This window comes from Venturia canescens, chromosome 3 (assembly GCF_019457755.1).
Source record: "Venturia canescens isolate UGA chromosome 3, ASM1945775v1, whole genome shotgun sequence".
NCBI classification, from domain to species: Eukaryota; Metazoa; Arthropoda; class Insecta; order Hymenoptera; family Ichneumonidae; genus Venturia; species Venturia canescens.
The window spans coordinates 14,182,734-14,202,819 of record NC_057423.1 but is presented as its reverse complement, the minus strand read 5'-3'; the positions used below and the strand labels follow the sequence as shown (position 1 = coordinate 14,202,819).

Genomic DNA, 20,086 nt, shown 5'->3' with positions numbered 1-20,086 from the left:
ATCAGCGTCCCGAGGAAACCTTCCGAATCGCGCTCTCATCAGCTTCGAGACTTGAACTCATATTCAAACACGAACGTGTCGTGCTTAGTCTCAATATCTGAAAAATATACTTACGACACGAGTGCAAGCATAATGGGATAACGAATCGATTTCTGGCGCGACTCGGTTACTGGCGGGGGTGTCGGTAAACGGTGGCTCCAATAATAGTCCCGAGACGCGAGTTTCTCCCTCGTTCACGCCCATATATACTCGACAATTTTCATCTCTCGGGGCTCTCTCGTACAATAAACTTTTTACAAAGGCGCTCCATCAAAAGTGAATTATACCAGAAAACGTGGGATCGCTTCTGAGAAATGTTGGTTCTTCAATTACCAATGAACATATATTGGTAACGGGTGATTTTGATGAATAAATGAAAAGGTCGCGTTTCGTATATGCTGAGCAGCAGATACGGTGAAAAGGCGTGGGTTTCGCGTCGCGCGCGGGTTAACCGTTTTCGAGGGAATATTGCCGCGGCTGTAAATATCGCTATCGTTGACACCACACCTATACCCGCGATTGGAATTTCTCGTCACATATTCACCGATACAACGGGCGGGAGCAAGAGATGAAAAAATGTGGAAGGATTAGTGACTGAAGAGTCAAAATTTCGACACTATTTTCGCTCCTCCGCGGACATTTTATCGCGAGTCTCCCACCTTCGCCATTAGCCTTGCGTATCAATGAGATATTGACACGTTCCTATCGGCGTCGTATCTTCCTTAATAAAAATAAGCGTAAGATTGAAACACGAGTAAAAGATATTTGTTCGTTCTCTCGCCCACGAGGAATACACAGGATATGAAACCGGAGGGTGGAAAAAGTAGCGGGGGAACGTGGGAAAAGTTGTACAATGGGTTTTGCAGAGGCACGAGGCGTGTTTATCGTTGATCGTGTGTCCTCCAAGGATCCTCGTGTCTCAATGGAATCCCCCGGAGACGTAGGCGGAAGGGCTGCTGCCCCCGCGGACGCGCTCCCTTCCTATTCGAGCTCAAGAAATAATCAGATTCCTCTTGCCGTTTGCCCGTACACGTGCAAATATGAAAAAAGACATTTTTAACTCGCTAAAATTCACCGTCGAGAGAAACGTTACGTAAAACAGTGTTACGTAATATCGTCAACACGACGAGCCAGTCCCGCCACCAACCAGTTCTCGCTCCGTTCGCAATAAGCGCCCGCGCACCCTCTTTTTCCTCAAACTTCTCTCGGCATGAATGAATCGAACTCTCCCTCCCTCTCTTCACTTTTATTCATTCAACGACAGCGAGAACGAAACGGGGGCTGTGCCTGCCACGTGTATGCGCGCACGTACATTCAACCTTCCCGTACATTATCACGCACTGTGTACTCGAGTGCACGCGTTGTGCATCCCTCCTCCCCCCTCCCTTGCTCTTGTTTCGACAACTCACTCGGGTCCACCGTTATATCTGCTAATTATCAAGCATGCTCGATCGACGTAGCCATTTCTATTCATTCGATTTTTTTCGTTCATTCAATCAACGCGATTTCGAACGATAAAGATCGGTCGATGCGAATTTGAAGCCCTTGCCGGCTACTGCTGCTCCGTTGTGTTGTTTACGTTTCCTCGTTGTTATTATTCACCAGGCATAAGTAGCTCTTGACGAACAAACTCGACCGAGACGTACTCACTTTTGTCTTCTTCTCAGTCGAAATCATGTTCGGGAGAGTCGCTTTTGAACTCTTAGAAAACAACTAGAAACTCGATTCGGTTCTGTTTTTCGAAATCATAAATTAATTAGTGAAATTTATCGCCCTAACGCTTTGCAACGATTGTAATCCTCAACGAATTAGCTTTCCGGTCATTAAGGTAGATTCGCTATCCAAGATTGCGCGATGATATTTTTTGTAGGCAATAAATGAATGCGTACTGTATAAATTTGCAAAATTTTGACGCTAGTTACCGTGTAGTTTAGCAGCGAATTCATTTTATTGAATACCGACTTTTCTCTGACACTTATCACTCCGGCGCGTGAAAGTCGTATACACATGAAAAGTTATTGAATTTTTTCATTAGTTATATCGATCGTTGTATTTCGTGAATATTAAAGAATTTTTTTTTTTGGTTTTTTTTTTTAAATTTATTTTTTAGTATTTTTAGTATTTTGGTTTTTGAATCGCACCGTTGAAAATTGGCTGAAATATTAAAAGATATTTTATGAGAAATCATTCGGATTACACGACAAATGAATTGGTAAAGTTTGGCAACGCTGCATTCAATATCTGTTCACACGTGACGTCAGTTCGATCTTTCGATTATATTTTGTCGTTCATTTGTTTCGCCACGTTGTTTTTTTTTGTCAGTTTTTACAAAACGACCATTTTTATTGCGGTAAACTTTTTAATCGTTCATTTTTTCATTTTCCTTCACTGCAATACTACTTTGGACAGTAAACTCACTTCGTAGCTTATAAAATTTGTAAAGAAAACTGACAGCGTGACATCAACGGCAGCCGTTCCACCACGCTAGTCAAAATGGAATCTTGAAACGTTTTTTTTTGTTTTTTGTTTTAAATAAAATTGTATAAAAATGTTGATTCTCTATACCGATTATATTTGTAAAATAAAAAATTATTATTCTAAAGTAAGTCTTTTGAAATTTTCGAAAAATATAGTTGGTGCAAAGATCACGTAGCCGTCACCCATCCACCTTGATTCAAAGTAACATTTATAATTTTCGTTACTACATTGATAAATAAACGAACAGATAATTTGTGCCTGACGATGAATTTCAAGTAAATCTTAAACGAGAAAACTCAATTTGTTTTCGTTTGCAGATAAGTCGACAGAGTATAGATGCCTGCAAGGACTACTTCCGGGACGATTTGCTCAAGACAGACTGGCAATTGATGGTCGAGCTGAAGAAGCTCTTTGAGATTCTGTAAACTCATCGACGTCTCGAGAAAACGAGAGAAGAAACGCGAGAAGAAAAACGGCCAAAAGGAGAAAACAATGAGGCGAAAGAAAGTCGAGATTCGGAAAGCTTCCGAGCTCGAGAGAGTATTTTCTATTATTTTTATCATTGATGTTGAAAAATGCTCGATCGCCCCCGGTGGATAACTATTATTTGCGTGTGTGTGTGTGTGTGTGAGTGTGCGAAAAGCGATAAGAATTGTTCAGTGCGATAAGAGTTTTAAGTGCGCGCGCAGGTCGACGAGAATGTCAATGAATCGTTCAGTCGACATCGACGTGAACATCGATTTACACAATTGTGTTTTTTTTCTCAGTTTTATTTTCAATGCAAACGTCCGTAACATCCGTACATAAACAATATACACTATGTGATACGAAAATATTGATACCGAAGATATTTTCGTTCGGACGTACGAGCCGCCAGAATAAAATCTCACTCATCAGTCGTCGTGCTGATTAACTGAGGAGAAACGCTCGCAAAAAAACAACATCGATTTTGTGGGAAAGCCAATTTTTTGTCATTTTTACCCCCGAGTGCAATTGTCCACGGACTCCGAAGCTGATTATCTTGCAACGAAATCGTCGCGTCCCCTTCCGAGATTTACCGATTCTCCACTCGCTCATAATAATTCTTCTCCAACTCGCTTGTATACTCATTTCTACGCTTCATTTTTTTTTTTTCTCCTCACCAAGTCCATCGATCGAGAAGAAAATGATGAAACTTTTATTCACAATCACCCTCACATTTGTACCACTAATTATTGTAAATAAGCGCCTACATTTTTTCTTAAAAAACAAACAAAATTAAGATAACAAGGGATATACGATTATTGAGTGAAAGGGATAACCGTTGCTCGATGGGACGACGGATGCAAATGATATTGAAATCTTATATTATACACGAAAAAAAATTAATCAAAGGGAGAAAAAATGTGGAGACTAAATAAAGAAATTCATTTTGCGAATTCGTAAGATAATAAAAAAAGCCCTAATTGTAAAAATGGAGCGTTGGGTGCTGCTGTCTGTTTTTTCTTCCCTCCCGAAGAGCCTGCTACGAAAGAGACGAACGTCTGCTTCCGGGGCGTTAGATTGGGTGCATCAAAAATTGCGATTATAAAAAGTGGCGCCGAGAAAGAGAATTCGAGAATGAAGGAGAGAAGATGGAGAAAGTAAAAGTAGTAATTTGCTCTAGATAGGAATATAGAAAAGAAAATGATGAAAAGAAAGGAATAAAGCCTACGAGGATTTTAATATCATCACTTAATATGTAAAGGAAGCAACGTGCTTGAGTTACGAAAAGTTGATACGATCCAACGACATTCGACATTTTGCAGGCCTCGATTTGCTCGAACGATGAATACGAGACGAGGATAGAGGCTTGCAGCGCGAGTAACAAATTGTGGTGAATAGGAATCGAGAGTGCGTGTGCATGATTGTCTGTGAATAAGTGTTTGTCAGGTGCGAACAAAGGTTACTTCGAACAATTGAATATATGTGATTATTCGCAGTTACAATTTATTGATGCCAAGGTAGAGAATTTCAACCAACAGTTTTTATTCGATCGGAATTCTTGCGATGAATTACTTGAACGATCCGGAAAAAACCAACGATCGTTGAGAAGTTCTGCGAACAACATTTTTTTAAAATATTCACTTAACAATCGTAAAAACTTTGAATTTCCAAGGATTTATCAAAATCACTTGGATGAATTACTTTTTTCGCTAGCAAGGAAAAGTCTTGAAAACGTTTAACCGTCAAATGGGAATTGGCAAAATGACCGGCGAGAAAAAAATGTAATAGGAAAATGCTTTCACCGTGAACCAAAATTGTCAAGTACGAATGTATACGTGGGTGTAATTATTTCGATATTACAAAAAGGAGAAATAAAAGTAAAAGATTTTTTTGAACCGGAGTTGTTGAATCGTTGCTCGCAAGAGTCCGGTCACATTTTACGTTCCGGATCTCTCTCGTTTGCTCGCAACTTCAGTTTCCATGCTTTTATTTTGCCTCTGTTGTTCCTCCCCTAACCCTGAGGAATGTTGGCAACTTGCTGCTTCCGGTGAGAAGAAGAAGAAGAAGAAGCAGAAGAAGAAACGCGACAGTGTGTTGTCGTGAGTGGCGAGAACACGGAGCGAGGTTTTACCTCGTTCGTGTAACGATTTTCAACCTTTTTTTCTTCTTTTTTCTCTCCCTCTTAACCTCTCCAATGCTTTGCCAAGTGATTTACAGCGAGAAACTGTCTGCGCGAAATTGCCCCCGTCCAGGCAGCCGTTTCAGTTCTTCTTTCACAAATTCTAACAATATTTTGTATTCGCCATATTTTTTAAAGGTACGACAAACAAGCTGACGTTATTTTAGCAATTTTTTCACGGACCATTCAGACGAGTAGCAAGAGTCCCAGAATTTTTTTTTCGACCAATCGTATACGCTCTGTGGACAATATTTTTCCATTTTTTGCAGTGCAAAGTCCTTTGACTGTGAAGTTTTTCAACGAATTAATCCGCACTTCGGAGTCGAAGGCTCAATGAGCTTTGTGCAAATGGAAATATCGATCCTGAGGGACTCCGAAGTTTTAGCTAGCGCCACACCCGCCTCCGGCGTTCTTCTCCGACCGAAATAAATTCCACATTTCTCTTCGTCTCTCAAATCCGACGGTCAATCTCTGAATGGACGTCACCGTCAACCGGCCACGCGAACAAAAGAGCTTAACGTTCTCTGTGCAAGATCATAATGCTTTTTAATTTCGCCTCAACATTATGGTTGATTAAATTTATTTTTACTTTATTCTTTACTGTTAAATTAGTGTTAGTTTTTATACTTATTACTTTATTGTATCGTGAAAATCCCCAGCTCAGTAAATTCCAACAGAGCTGTGATCTCCTCTTAATTGCCTAATAGGTTTTTAAGGCAAATAAACCAGTGTTCCTCTTTTGCGTGAAAAGTTACACAAGTCCGCGTATAATAATCAGTCGAGAATCGTAGCCTCGATTTTCCTCGTTCGCATTCGACGGAATTGATATTTGATGAGAGATAGAAAGGGAAGAAGGCAAAAACAAGAAGTAAAACACACGCGGAATGAATGAGTCGATATTTCCACTGTCAAAAAAACGGGATCGGTCGAGGGGCGAAGAGTCAATGAAAAAAAAGGACGGTAAAATTATATGAATGAGCAATCGTCATCGCGAGTTTATATCAGAGGAAAAATGATATTTTTCTTTCGTTTCATCGTTAATTGGTCGCTTCTCGAGCTGCTCGTCCCTGAGAGAGGTCTCGCGAATAGAAATGTGTCATGTCCTTGGTTCGACGAGCAAGAGAGAGGGGGGACGAGAAAAAAAGAGCAAAGCGAGCGTTGGCGCGTACGGCAACGGCGGCTGTTCGAGCTCTCAATGAATGCACGTCATTTTCGAGTCATTCATAATATATCCGCAGGTCCGTCCTTGTGCGCACGAATGCTAACGAACGAGCGAGCGAGCTCGTGCCCAAAGAGGTGCTCATTTTTTTTATAAAACATCCAATACTACACTCATCCACTACCACTTTTATTCTCACTCATGCTTTTTCTGTCTTCGTTCTTCGTCGTTCGGCAGATTTCGATATTTCTTTTGCAACTTCACATTGTGTTCGGTATTTATTCATTTTTATTGCCACGTTTTCAAGTTCTTCGCAATGGATTCTCATTCTCGTATTCTCCAGCTTTCGTCCATAAATTAAATTCTGCGTACACAATTTCTGAAACGGAGTGAAGAAAAATCATTCGAAAATCATCAATTATTATGAAACGACCCTCTCATTTATTTTTTCAACTTTCTCACCGTTATTCCCAGCCGCCCAATGGATCGTGTTCCGTAGAAACGAATCCGCAATTATTAATCGCTCTTCGTCGTTCTTTTTCGATAAGATCCTTTATTGAAACGTTTCAGGCTGCCTCGATATTCCTTTACGAAGACGGAGAAAGAGAGAGTTCACTGAAGAGTTTATCACAGTGAGTTTCAGCAGCGGTGCGCAGACGAACGGAAGTACATTGGCCGGAGCATCGGCGTCCGCTCGTAGATGATAATATATATATATATATAGACCGGGGGATAGGAAATGAGGGAGAGAACGGGGGATGCATTTCCGGACCGGATATCCTCTCCCTCGGGAGTAACTCGAGGCAGAGCCACGTGATATTCAGCGCGTCATCGGGCGGCTCTGCGTTTTTCATCTTCGTATTTTCACATCTGTTTTTCACCGCCTGCTCTTCTTTTCAGTAAGTGAACGAGAACCGAGTCTGACTTTTTCTGTTTTCGAAGTTTCGTACGTCCGCTCTCGCCGCCGTGATGATTTGTTCGAATATTTTCCAAACATCGAGTCTCGAGTTTCGCAATATTTCTCAACGGCAGCGTAACGAACATTGTGCCAAGTTGACACTCATTAATCTTCTTTCCATTCTACAATATGATCTCGTACGGCATTTTCGAGCTTATTGATAAAAAACGTGAGTTTGTATTGTACTAGAAGATGAGCATTTTTTTCATTCTTTCGACGAGTCTCAAAACTTCCTCGCGATTCTACATTTCGCGCGCAGAACTCGGCTCACGAATTTCTCGTCGGTATTCATTCCACGCCAGAGTTTATTTCGGATTATATTTCGGGCTTTTTCAATCGATCAAAGTATAGACGGCCCTGCTTTTTTGACGTCCCGACATTCCGTGCTTTCGGACTAGCGGAAATGGAAGATCCGAGAAACCAGACGATTCCATCGGTGCTCGCAGCCAGCGGACTTGAACTTGATTCCTCTCGTATCTTTTCTATTGCCCCTCCTATTTTTTCCACGGCGAATCAAAACGTAACTCGATACTTCTCGAAGACCTTGAACGTCTTCCACGCCACCCACGCCGCTCAACGATCAGACGGATCTCGTTTTGCCCCAACAACTTCTCTTCCTCCTTTACTCTCCTCTTTCGTATACTTCCTCTCATATACAGAATTTCCACTCTTATTCGGATATTAACGAATGCTCTCGTTCTATTTTATTTTACGCTGCCCACCCTTCTCATCGTACAAAACTACCGATAAACAAAAAAAAACCTCTAATTTATGATTTTTATGGAAAATGTCGGCCTCCCCCGACGTAATATCACTTATTTCGGTCCAATCAAGAGCTTGGAGAAGAAAAAAAGTAACGAAATTGCATAATTATCAAATATTGCGTTTTCCCTAGATTCCCGGGCATCTTGATCAATCGTGCTCCAAATAACCGTTTTTTTTTCTCTCTGAATTCTTCAATCGGCGCGGGGAATCCTCATTTTATGTCGCTATCAAATTCAAAATTAACTGAAATTTCGCTCGGAACGCAAACGTTTTGTAGCAAGCAAATACTCATCTTTGATTTATTTAACATTCCTGGCGACGTACTGATCGAGAAATAGCAACAGAAAATTGAGATTTTTTCGAAATCTGATAAAAAATAATTGCGAAAAAGGTTGAATAAATTGTTGAATGAAGGAAAAAATGTGACTCGAATCGTCGAAGATTCGATTGTGAAATAGAGCGTTGCAAAGAAATAACGTAAAATTCATTATTTTTCGTCACGTTCGAGTTTTAAATGATGTCAATATTTTCGTGTCTGGTTTGCCGTGATGAAGCTCCCAAAGGATGAATGAATCGATATTTAAATAATGAACGAAACGGGGCAACTTGCCAGACGTTATCGCGATTCTCATTTTTATTTCTCTCTTGAGAGCAGCCCCGAAGAAAATACGAGAGAACGCGGAAGTTGGTACAATCGTGAGCGGCCTCTCGCGTTCCCCTTCCACCGCTCGCGGTTCGATTTATGGATTATCGCATCGAGACGAGTCGTGCGTTATCGCGCCCGACGACACCCGTTCGATAACAACGCGCTATCAACCGATCCATGTGTACAATCATATTTTCCGATAAATTGTTTATTTTTTATTTATTCATCATTAGGTTGCGAGCGATGAAGAACAATTAAAATTTGTTCTCTGCTCCATAAATTTTCGTTCCCCGGAGCTTGGAGAATCGATGATTTTCACTTTTTCATTAATTTCCTTCTAGCTTTCTTATCGTTATCTTTTCTAGCGCACGGATTATCGACTCCTCGCGCGGTAAACGTTGTTACGAAAGACACGTAAACGAAGCGATTGGGAAAGCTCGACTTCCGGCTCGAGAACGGATGTAGGTAAATGATAAATTCATTTAAAAATCATTCCCCAATGTTTATCGCACTCGCGAAACGTTTACCGTTGCGCAAAGCGACCCGCTCGATTATTCCCTCACGGCGTTTACTCGCGACCGATTACACAATCGTTCAAATATATTAGCGTGACGTTCAGCACGTACTCGCTCGGAGTATCTTTGTTACATATTTCTCTCTCCCTCTCTCTTTGCCTCTTGTTCTTCCTTTTCTCTTTTACCCCGTTGTAAATATTAGCTGATCGCTATCACATCCGTGTGTGAATTTAGTAGTACCATTCACAAATTTCTGACTCAAATGTGGCTGAGAAAATACAACGATTTCGATGAATTAACTGGGGCCGTCGCGATCGAATATTAATCATCGTCAATTGCGATTTTTTAAAAAATAAAATTCCCTTTAGATTGAATTCAATTGCGAGCATCCAAGTTCGCGAGATTCGTCGAATGAAATAAAAAGCCGAATTTCCCAGTGAATCACGAAAGCTCAGGTCTTCGGTGCTCATTCACGAGCTGCTGATGATAAAACATTTGAAGGAAACCAGTCTATGAAACGAGTACGAATAAATTTGCTGAGCGAATCCTTGACTTGTAAAAATAAAGTTAAAGCCCCGGCGATTCGGCCAACGAATGAGCCACTGCGCGTATACGATGTAATCGAGAAGTTTAAAGGGCCGCGTAGAAGGAGAAAAAGTAGAGTGAGTAAGGGGTTCGTCGCGCGCGGTACGTTCCTGAGCGCATAATACGAGTATGAATGAAGTATCGCGTCTGGGCTACGGAGAATGGCGGCGCGAAGAGGAAAGAGTGGGGAAAACGGGGGCCGGCGAGTGGCGCAGCGAGGGGGGATTTCTGGCTCGCGAGGCGAGTGAACGCGCGCGTCGGTGGCGCGACGCGTGGAGGCTACGGGAAGCAGTTTGCTCTCGCTACGAGGCCGGCTCAAATCTTGCGAGTTCTCTCGCCATCGTCGCACTATCACCGACACCGCGCCAGGAGAGCAGCGTCTTACTAAACTCAAACGCCTTTTAACGAGCCTTATCAATTGTTTAACGAAATATTTGACAATCGAATGATTCATCTCAACGCATCCATCATGGGCCAGAAATAAGTCGAGCTCTCGTCGAAATATACCAGCTTTTGAAGTTTCTTTTATTCGGCTTCGTTCAATCTCGCTGAGTCGTGGACTTCTGTATTAGAATTTCTGCAATGATTCAACGTCTTAACAATCATTTTTTCTCAAAGATTCCATTTTCTTTTGATTCTTAGAAAAATTGATGAAAAAGTCTGATTTTTCGAGACGACTTTTTCGAATTTGCAATCGACGCGCGCCGTCTAACGTCGAAGCAACTCTTCGGTTTCAACGATTCTGTGTATGTAAGAAATTCTGGAATTTTTAAAGAACAATGAGAAATTTAAAAAATATTCGTATGACGAGAATGGAAACTTCCCCGTGAAGTTCTCCGCTACGATCGCGAAGTACTGAAATACGAATACACCGAAATTCTTGGCTCGGAGCAAACGTCCGAAACATTCCAAGTTGCAAGAGCGACGGAATGTGAATGTGGAGTACCGAACGCGCGCGCGATGATGATGGCCGGTGGATTTTTGGATTTGAGCAGGATCGCAATATCTTTTGTTTCAGTCTTTCATAATCGTGCGTCAGGTCGCGTAGGAGATTCGGGCGTGAACGGGGAAAGGTCGTGACCTCCCTCTAGTTGGCGAAATAAAGTAAAGAAAAAGTCGGCTCGTCGTGTAGCGGGAGAAATTCGACGAAATTCGAGCGCTGTACGTTTTATTCTCAATGCAGTGAGGAACGAAAATAAATGAGAAATGAAAGGGATAAAAAAAAGGAAATTGAACGTAGGACAGCGGCCGCGGAGTCAATGGCATCGTGAGAGGTGTTTTTCTTGCTGGTATATATAACGGGTTGATACGCTCCTGAAACTCGTGGCTCGCTCGGGGAACAAGCTCCGCGCGTACATCGCGGCCCGCAGCCAGCGGCAGGAACGCAGGCACACCATCTCGGCTGCGAGAGAGGGAGAGACATGGCCGCCGAGGCCAACACAACTTTTCTTCGACGGGGAAGGCGAGAGAAGGAGTGAGAGAGAGAGAGAGAGGATGATCGCGGGGAGAAACGGATTTCTCCGTCGCTCTTTCTCTCGAGGCTCGAGTTTGTTGGCGTACGAGTATCGCCACCCCCACTGTTCCGGATGGTGGAATACATAACATGCGCGAAAATTCCTAGATCGAGACAATTTCGTCTACGAATCTCATCGGAGTTTTCTATTTTAAGCTTCTGTTTGTATGTCTCTGCTCGATTGTAACGAGACAAGTTTGTTGGCAGGGATAAAAAAAATTTTTTTAAAAACAAAAACGATCACGAAGATTTATTTGAGAAAATAAAAGGCGCGAGGAGGAAGCGAGATTTGACGGATTTCGTGAGTAACGTGCGGAATGTTGAAAATTTATCAAGAGTTTTGGGCGACGTATTCGCGCAGCGGATAATTATAGTCTCCATAGTTGGAACCGCATTGTTGTTCTTTTTAGCTCACTTTTCTGGATAATTGGAATTACGTAAGCGACTCGTGCGCGTTATTGGACAAGGAGCAAGAGAGACGAATGGAGAATTTTTCTATTATCGTAGCTGCACAGGCGTGCGGCACGTACGGAGAGAATTTCCGGTAGGAAGTGGGTGAAATAAGTGTGTTATAAAAAGAGGCGAAGCGCGGGTAGTCGAGTCGTCATTGAGGCAGTGCGCTGCGGGAGGGACAGAGTGGTTTTTCCATTCGCGTAGTACAGTGTGTCAATTTTGAGTGAGACATTTTGAGCGAGCCCGCGGGGTGGGGGTCAGTGCGGCAAAAAAACATTGAATTTCTCTTTTCATCGGAGGAATAAAGCGAGAAATAAAAAAAGGGAAAAAACAAAGCGCAAAAAAAAAAAACAAGAAGAAGAAGAAAAAAAAAAAGAAATTGGTAACGAGAGCCAAAGAAATCATTGCTCGTTTCACGATCGTTTCGGTGGGCAACTCTGTACACTGTACGATCCGCGTGACGACGCGAATCATCGTGACGGGCATACGAAAGAGCGAGAGAGAAGAGCAGCGGGAGGGAGGCCTGGCCGAATGGCAAAGGAGGATGGCGAGATCCGAGGCTATTTCTGTGATCGTAGGGGCCCCGCCAGTATAAAATAAGCAGTGAATGAAGGAGCCTGTTTACTGGCGGCCGGCCTACGCGATCCAGCGAGAGAGAGGCGAAGCACGAGCGAGGAGCCGCGCGCATCGTATCGAGCGAAAGAGCGAGAGAAAAGGATGAAGAGTTTGAGAAAGAGGGACCGGGACAGAGAAAGAGAAAAAATGTACGTGCAGATACGTATACGTTCGGCATAGTCGAACGACACACGGACGAGCTTGCGTTATACGTTACACGTTGGTTGAGCAGAGGAGGACGGGAGCGAGACGAAGAGAATGGAAGTGTTTGGGGCGGGGCAGGGAGAAGGGGGATTCGGAGGGTCAGGGAGGGGATGTTCGTAGCGGAGAGCCAGCGAAGAGTCAGTGTGCGAGGAGCGCCCGCACGGTGGTGATCGCTTTATTTTTCATTGTTTCGCGGCCCTTTTTATCGAATTTCCTTCAAAAAATCTCGCATTCTCCGCGATCAAACGTCACTCGATGACACTCGACGGAACGAGAGTATCGTTGAAACAAGATACGAGAGGAAAGAATAAATAGCGAAGGAAATATTAAATAAAAGGAACTCTCGTATTTCTCGTCGGGTGCGCGACGATACGCGAAGAGCAGTGTGTGCATGTGTGGGTGTGTACGTGTGTGGGTGCGCGTGTGTCTCTTTTTTTTCTTCTTATGTCCGACGATCAAAGCAAAGCGTGTTAAAAACTCGAAGAGAAATACTTCGCAGCGCAGTTACTCTTCGTAAGATCGCTATCCCGCATCCGCACGAAAATACATATATATTTATATATAAATATCTTGTATATATGTATATAATCGGGAGTGTCGTCACAGAGAGTAAAAAGTCTCGGAAATACGAGTTTTGCACGTGGATGAGAAACATAATATTGTCTCGTCGTCGGGCTGTGGTGAAAAGGGAGAGAAAGACGTGAAGCCGCGTAGAGAGATCAAGGAAGAGAGAAAGAGAGGAGGCCACGCTTCTCAATGTGTTTCGTCGGCGGTTGGTGGTGTGCGCGACCGCGTCGCGGTCTCAACTCGCTGTGTGTTTTCTGTACAGTTCGCCTCCTCTGGTAAACCAGCCCCCCTCGGCCCCGTCCTCCTCCCCCCAGCTGGCTCTTCCCCTCGGTGAGTCGAGTGAGAGTGACTGAAAAAGAAAATTCTTCGAGCACATCCGCGCGCGCCTCCGCGGTATGTCGATTCTCGTGCTACGAAAAGAGCATCTTTGTTGAAATCATCATCGCTGCGGGTGTGTTACTTGTGTGTCGTGCAACTTTCGTACAATCGATCGATCCTAATTCCTCACTTTTTTATCGAGCAACCGTCGAGTTTTTGTGACCGAACGTCACTCCCCGCGGAGGCTTTTTCTCTCGCATTATACTTAATACTCGTAACAATCACGAGGTTCAAACTGCAGCCTCCGCTGTTCCGGAAGATTCGAGGTGCGCCCCCCACACTTCGGTGGCTGGCTGCGCCTCGACGGAAACGAGAAACGTCATTATCGCGCGTGTGCATTGTGGATAAATATTAATAACGACGACGACAACAACAACAATAACAACGACGGAGTATCAACGGGACGAACGCGAGTGGCCTACGAGCGAGCGAAACTCGCGCCACTACGGATTACGATTATCACCTCAATTGTAATCGTTATTATTATTATTTTTATTACTATCATCGTTATAAATAACAAGGAGCCCGAGAAAAGAGAGAGGAGGCGGCATTCGGTGTGGCACAGCTGGATTAAAAGTGTGAAAGTGTGGATACCTTGGACTGCCCCCCGCCCCCGGCGCTGCCACCGCGGCGCCCACCCTGGCCCCCCAACAATACGAGTCCAGCGACCCTAACGATTCTCGGTACGGTCGCTAACTCACCCTCGTCGTCGTCGTCGTCGTCGTCGTCGTCGTCGTCGTCGTCGTCATCGTCGTCGTCGTCGTCGTCGTCGTCGTCGTCGTCGTCGTCGTCGTCGTCGTCGTCGTCGTCGTCGTCATCGTCGTCGTCTTTGTCCTCCTCCACAGCCGCCTTTTCCTTTCCTCCCTCCGAAATTCCATCTACGTCTTCTACGAGGAGTACGAGACAACCACCGATTTCCCTACAACGTCCAACGACTCTTAACATTCAGAGGACTCTGCCGCCGCCGATCCTTGCGCCACCACAGTACCCAGCGCCACCGCGGCCCCCTGGTCGAAACGGTTAGTTCTCACTCATTTCGTTATCTTTTTCTTTTTTTTTTTTTTTTTCCAGTCTGAGCTGTGTCTTACAGATTACTCCAGGAGCATTAGGATCTTGGGCAGTTTGGGGCTTGAAAATTTCGCATTAAAGTGTTCGTCTCCGATTCGAAGCTTCCGAAACTCCGTCGTCGATGCCGATGTCGCTCATTTTTATTACGACGCTCAAATTTGCGGAGCTCGAGTCCAACGAATTTAACGAAAACAAATGCAATTTGCAATGCACCAATTATTTATTTCACCGAGTCATTGGTGCACATTGGAAAACTACGAATTGCCAATTCGCGAGAGAACAAAATTGAAGAATTACCGAAGCTGTTGCGGAGACTGTTTTTGCATAATTTCGTTGGACTCGAACGTTGCAAACTTCAACATCATTTTTTATTCGCGTTGTCACTTGATCCGGGCATCCCGGAGGATTATCCGGAAAAGCTTACGACTATCAGTCGTAATTCGAATAGGGACCATTTTTTCAGGTCCATTTGACAATGGACTCGAAAGAGAGCGGTCGTCGTCAGCGCGGAAGGAATTCTTTTATCGAATGTCACTCTCAAATGAGACACTCCCGAACAGAGTCGCTCGCTGATACGGTAATGGTTCTCCCCCGAGGGGGAGGGGGAGAAAGGCCAGATTGAGAGCCCTTATCGTTGAAACCGATAGGAGGATGCCCTCCGGACGTTGTCAGCGTTGCGAGGGACGCTCGTCCTAATCGTGAAATAATGGGCCGCCTCGTCGAGAGCCTCCGGACGGTCGTTAGGTTCGAATTTTCGAGCCTCGAGGAAGCAACGCGTTTTTAACTTCGTACCGCGTCCCTCTGTTTCAACGAGAAATTAAAAATTTTCCAATCGCAGGCCCCCCTCGATCCGTTATTCCACGAGAGGGAGTGGTGCGTGGAAATTTGAAAATCCAAAAACGAAAGGTCGAACGTGCGCGTATACAAACATATAATTGTCCGGTGTACGCAACGTCGTAAATAGAAATTCGTATCTCCGCGGGAGAGATCTTTCCTGACGAGAGAATGAGAGAACACAGAAGATTCTCTATCTGGTTTATCCCCTCGGCGTAATTTGCATTCGGCTCGTCCTTTTTCTCTCTCTCTCTCTGCGCGGCGTCGTTGTCGCGCGCGCAACCGCACCAATGGAATCTTTCATCGCTCCTCACGAGATCTCCGGTGTATCGTTTTTTGCCTCTTGCTCTCTTTTACTATTACTCTCCTGGCAGTAGTAATAGTAGTAAGCGTTGTGGCAGGGGTAATAGTAGGAGCGAGGAGAGGCACAGGAGAAGCGTGACGAGCAGCGCGCGGCGACGACGAGGACGATTTCTCTGTTTCTCTTGGGGTACTTCGTACTCTTGCTGGGGAGCGCAAACTCTCTTCTTTCGTTTTACTGTAACCGCACCGATCGCGATGCGGCTGCTGTACAGGCTGCTCCAGGATTCGTAGTCGATGGGGCTAACGCGTTTATAATCGTTTTTTGACGAGCAGATCGTCGCGGCGATCGACGAACGTTCTTTTATCGCGGCCACGGTCGAAACCGTCAGAGATAACGCGGAGCATCGTGGGACCAAATATTTGGAGCATCGAATTTTACGCAGAAAAGTTTAGATCTGAGAATCATTCGAAACGCGAGGTTTCGTGTTCCGAGGAGTTTAGAGCCGGAAGCATTGACCGTACGGAGTTTTTAGCGGGGACTTTTTTTATTGGAAATTTTATCCTCTACGGAAATGGCCTCGTGCACTTTTGTCGTATCTTCGCTCGTTTGGACGGCGCGAGCGAGCGACTCGAACAGTCGACGATTCGAACAGAAATAAAAGCGCTCTCAATCGCCATTGAGAGCAGAACCGATGTTCATTTCATCGACCGTTCAACCTGACGGAGCCTGTACGCATGAAACAACGCGAGACGTTCTCATTTCCTCCGTGGCTCTGACAAGAGGGACTCGCGAACGTTTGCTCGCGCGGGATACACTCGTCGGAATCTCTCTCTTATATGAAGAGAGAATCCCGAGAGATATGCACTCTCGAGTGACTGAGAAAACTCTAGCGCTACCGTGGCCGTCGCCTCTCCTCCTCCGCTTGGCCGTGGCACCAGCGCGTTCACTCCCTTTTCCTCCATAATCGCGCTCGCTCTCGCGATCAACCGTTAGGCCAACTTCGATCGTTGCCTCGGTTCTCCTCTCGCACACGCCGTACACAGACAAACATTTATATCCCATTTATATACTGGCGTTCGTAGGAGCATTCGATTTGGAGGTAAATTCGCGAAATCGTTCGCCCCGAAACGCGTACCGATCTCCGAGGAGCCCCGAACGACCGTAAAATACTCGAAGGCCTTCGCCACGTTTATTTCGAATACAATAAAACGATATAAACGTTACGATTCGAACACGACATCGGCAGAGTTTACTTTGTGAATCGACTCGAGCCATATGAATGAAACCACTCGGACCGCGATAGAAAGCGCTCCTCGTGAAAGTCTCACGACGCGACGCTCATTTCCGCTCCGAAATATAGAACGTTATATACATATATATATAATATAAACATAATTTACGTACGGGAGAAACTCTCCGTCTCTTTCTCGATAGTTGCAGACCTCTCGAGTGTATCTTACAAAGAGAAACATTCGACGATGAGGTTTGCAGCGTTGGAGTCCAACGAAATGATGTAAAAAAATTCCAACAATTTCAGTAATTCTAGACTTTTGTTCCTTACAGCATTTGCAATTCGTAGTTTTCCAACCTACACCAATGATTTCGCGGAACAAAAGATCAGTGAATTACAATTGTTTTTTTCGTTGAATTCGTTCCATTCGTTCGACTCGAACGTCCAACGCGTGTCACGATTCGGTGCCCAAAGGATGACGAGCGATCCTTAAGCCTCGAATGATCGAGAAACTTTGAATGATAATCGAACGCAAATAATTTGATGATCGCGCCTAGACACAATTCGGAACGCTGCCATCTTCGTATAGCCGCCTTATTACCTTTGCGTACGTGTGTCTCTGTTGTTGAATACCAATTGACGCTGCGCAAGCGCACTCCCGAGCACTGGCATGAATGAAACCATCGAGTCGTCGTCGTCGTTGTCGTCCTCCTCCTCGTCGTTGTCACATGCGTACGTACATATTTTTTCCTTGTCCACACGAGCACACACTCGCGTAAACGCTGTGGGTACGACGTGAAACGATGACGAGTATCGGTCCTCACCGGCGTCGTTTCATTGGCTGGAATAACGCTTGCGCAAAAGTACCGCGAGTTTACATTCATGTATACTAATCCGCGTGCGTTTACAGGTGTTCGTCGCGCTAATGTGTTGGCACACGTTATAACATATACGCGGAGAACGAGCAGCTCGAATGCGTCCGCGCGACTACACGGCGAAATTGAGAGAAGGAAATGTGCGCTTGCGAGGCCGGTTTTGCACCGGCGCAAAACTTGTCGAATGCGTCTCCCCCCGCCCTCCTTTTTATCCTTGCCCCTTTTCCGCTCCCCATTTTTCTCGTACAAAGATCGCTCTTCAACGAATCATCCTCTATCTTCCCTGGAAGCGCGTGTACGCACGCGGATTTCCTGTGCGCGGAGGCCGCGAAACATGGCTTGAAATCAACTCTTTTGTTTCCTCGTTTGTAGGCTTAAGTAACTCTTAAATTTTGTTCCCCGCCGAATTGTCAATTCGTAGTTTGTCAACCTGCTGCACCGATAGGTGCACTTGGTGAAATAAAAAATGAGTGAATTACAAATGTTTGTTTTTCGTCGAATTCGTTGGACTCGAACGTTGCAAACTTCAGCAAACTTTAAGGCGAACCTTTGACGTTTTCGACTCGGCAAAAATATGATGGATTTTTCTTCTTTCTCTCGTCGCAACCTATAAATATCCGGACTATTTTATTTTGGCGAATCGCCATTTTATTTTGGTGTACAGTATTTCGAGGACGATCATGATTCGTCAACGGTCAACGATTCCCGTTCGATCATTCGACTTTATTTGCTATTAATTCGGAATTGTACATTGAAATATAAACGGAGATAAAGAGGGAGAGGGCAGGAACGAGTAGGGCAGATACATTCGATGAATGGAGCGCGCGACGTGTCGAGCTACTATTTCCATTTAAGACTGGATTTCGTGCGCAAGAAATCCAGTCTTTTCTCGAATACGTGCGTACACTGTTGGAATTTTAACGAGCGTGAGAATTGAACGAGAGATTGCGACAAAAACGAGAATCGAACGGTTGAAAATTGAGTGTCGCGCGAGCTATAGGATTCGTTCGGATTGCACGTGTTGGTCGCGGTGCATACGCGATGACGAGCTACGGAAATTGATCATGCATGTGCGGCGCACGCACACCCATGCGCCGCGCGAGTCACAAGCGCCGAAAGGACTTATTTCAGAGCCACACGTGCTCGAGTCCCGGTGACGTTTTCCACTTCCGTTCATTCCTTAATTCCTACAGATTTTACAATCGCCTCTCGCTAAACCGGATGTTCAAATACGCAGTCACGAGTCCCTCGTTGAATTAACAATTCTACGCTTCCATCCGCGCCTCATGTTCTCGTTCGGCGTCACGTTTAATTATATCATATTATATAAGAAGAGCTCACGAAAAAATGCTCGAAACCGTCGAGAACGCGTTGCGGGAAAAAAATACCGAATTTACGCAGCGGCCTGGGAGCGAATACTCATTTTCAAGAAAAATTTGCTTCGTTTCACATCGAAGAACCTCTCCGTGAGCCCATCCTTGAAATTCCCAACGCAAACATTCTTATTTTCCGTATTAAATCATCTTCGGAATAAAATCTTTCGAAACGAGCAACAAATTATTAGCAACGACGCGCAAGTTTGCGTCGTCGGGGTCCAACGAAACGAACGACAGAAAACATTTGTGATTCGCCAATTTTTTATTTCACGAAGTATCGGTGCAGGTTGAAAAACTCCAAATTGCAAATTCGGCATAGAACGAAATTGGAGAACAACTGGAAGTATTGGACGGTTTTTTTACATCGTTTCGTTGGGCTCGAACGTGTTCAGCGTCCCCGTTAGCAATCCGCACGAACGACCGTTTCAGCGTCCGCCGTGACAATATTCCTTACTTGCAACTACAAAAAATGGTCCGCTTATCGGAAAACCAATAAAAATGTGCCGTATACCAACGCACACGCAAGTGCTCCAGTCCGATTTTGACGGTATATCGACTGTCATTGGCGCCTGTAAAAATGCATGTTCCTCTTCGAATAATCGTTTCTCCCGAAGCGATTTCGAGGAGTGTGCTTCACTCCGCATTATCAACGATGCTGTCATCTTGGGGGAGGGTGAAAACACGAATCGATCTTCAACTGAAATAGCAAAGGCGGCACTACGCGTACGCTGGTCGCGGAGAAATTGGAGGCCGGGATTGACACCGGGAGAAGCATTCACGAGCCGGACTTGATCGTACAACGCGAGAGTAGTGGTCTCGTCAGGCGAAGAGAGCCACAACGGCGCTATCTCTGTTTGCCAACCCCGTTATCTCTCTGGC

At 44.7% G+C, this 20,086-nt stretch overlaps 2 protein-coding genes across 4 annotated transcripts in view; both read left to right on the top strand.

The window, feature by feature from the left end:
* Positions 1-4,877, top strand: part of eIF5B (eukaryotic translation initiation factor 5B) — a 53,020-nt gene extending 48,143 nt beyond the window's left edge. For all 3 annotated transcript variants that reach the window (XM_043415051.1, XM_043415049.1, XM_043415050.1), the window contains exon 16: positions 2,835-4,877. In XM_043415051.1, coding sequence (XP_043270986.1) covers positions 2,835-2,942 — 108 coding nt within the window. In that variant the 3' untranslated portion in view covers positions 2,943-4,877. The remainder of the gene's footprint in view (positions 1-2,834) is intronic.
* A 6,333-nt stretch (positions 4,878-11,210) lies between these two features.
* The window catches only part of LOC122407989 (probable serine/threonine-protein kinase DDB_G0272282), a 34,425-nt gene continuing 25,549 nt past the window's right edge, over positions 11,211-20,086 (top strand). The window contains exons 1-2 of the mRNA XM_043414479.1: positions 11,211-11,263; positions 14,105-14,538. Coding sequence (XP_043270414.1) covers positions 11,211-11,263; positions 14,105-14,538 — 487 coding nt within the window. The remainder of the gene's footprint in view (positions 11,264-14,104; positions 14,539-20,086) is intronic.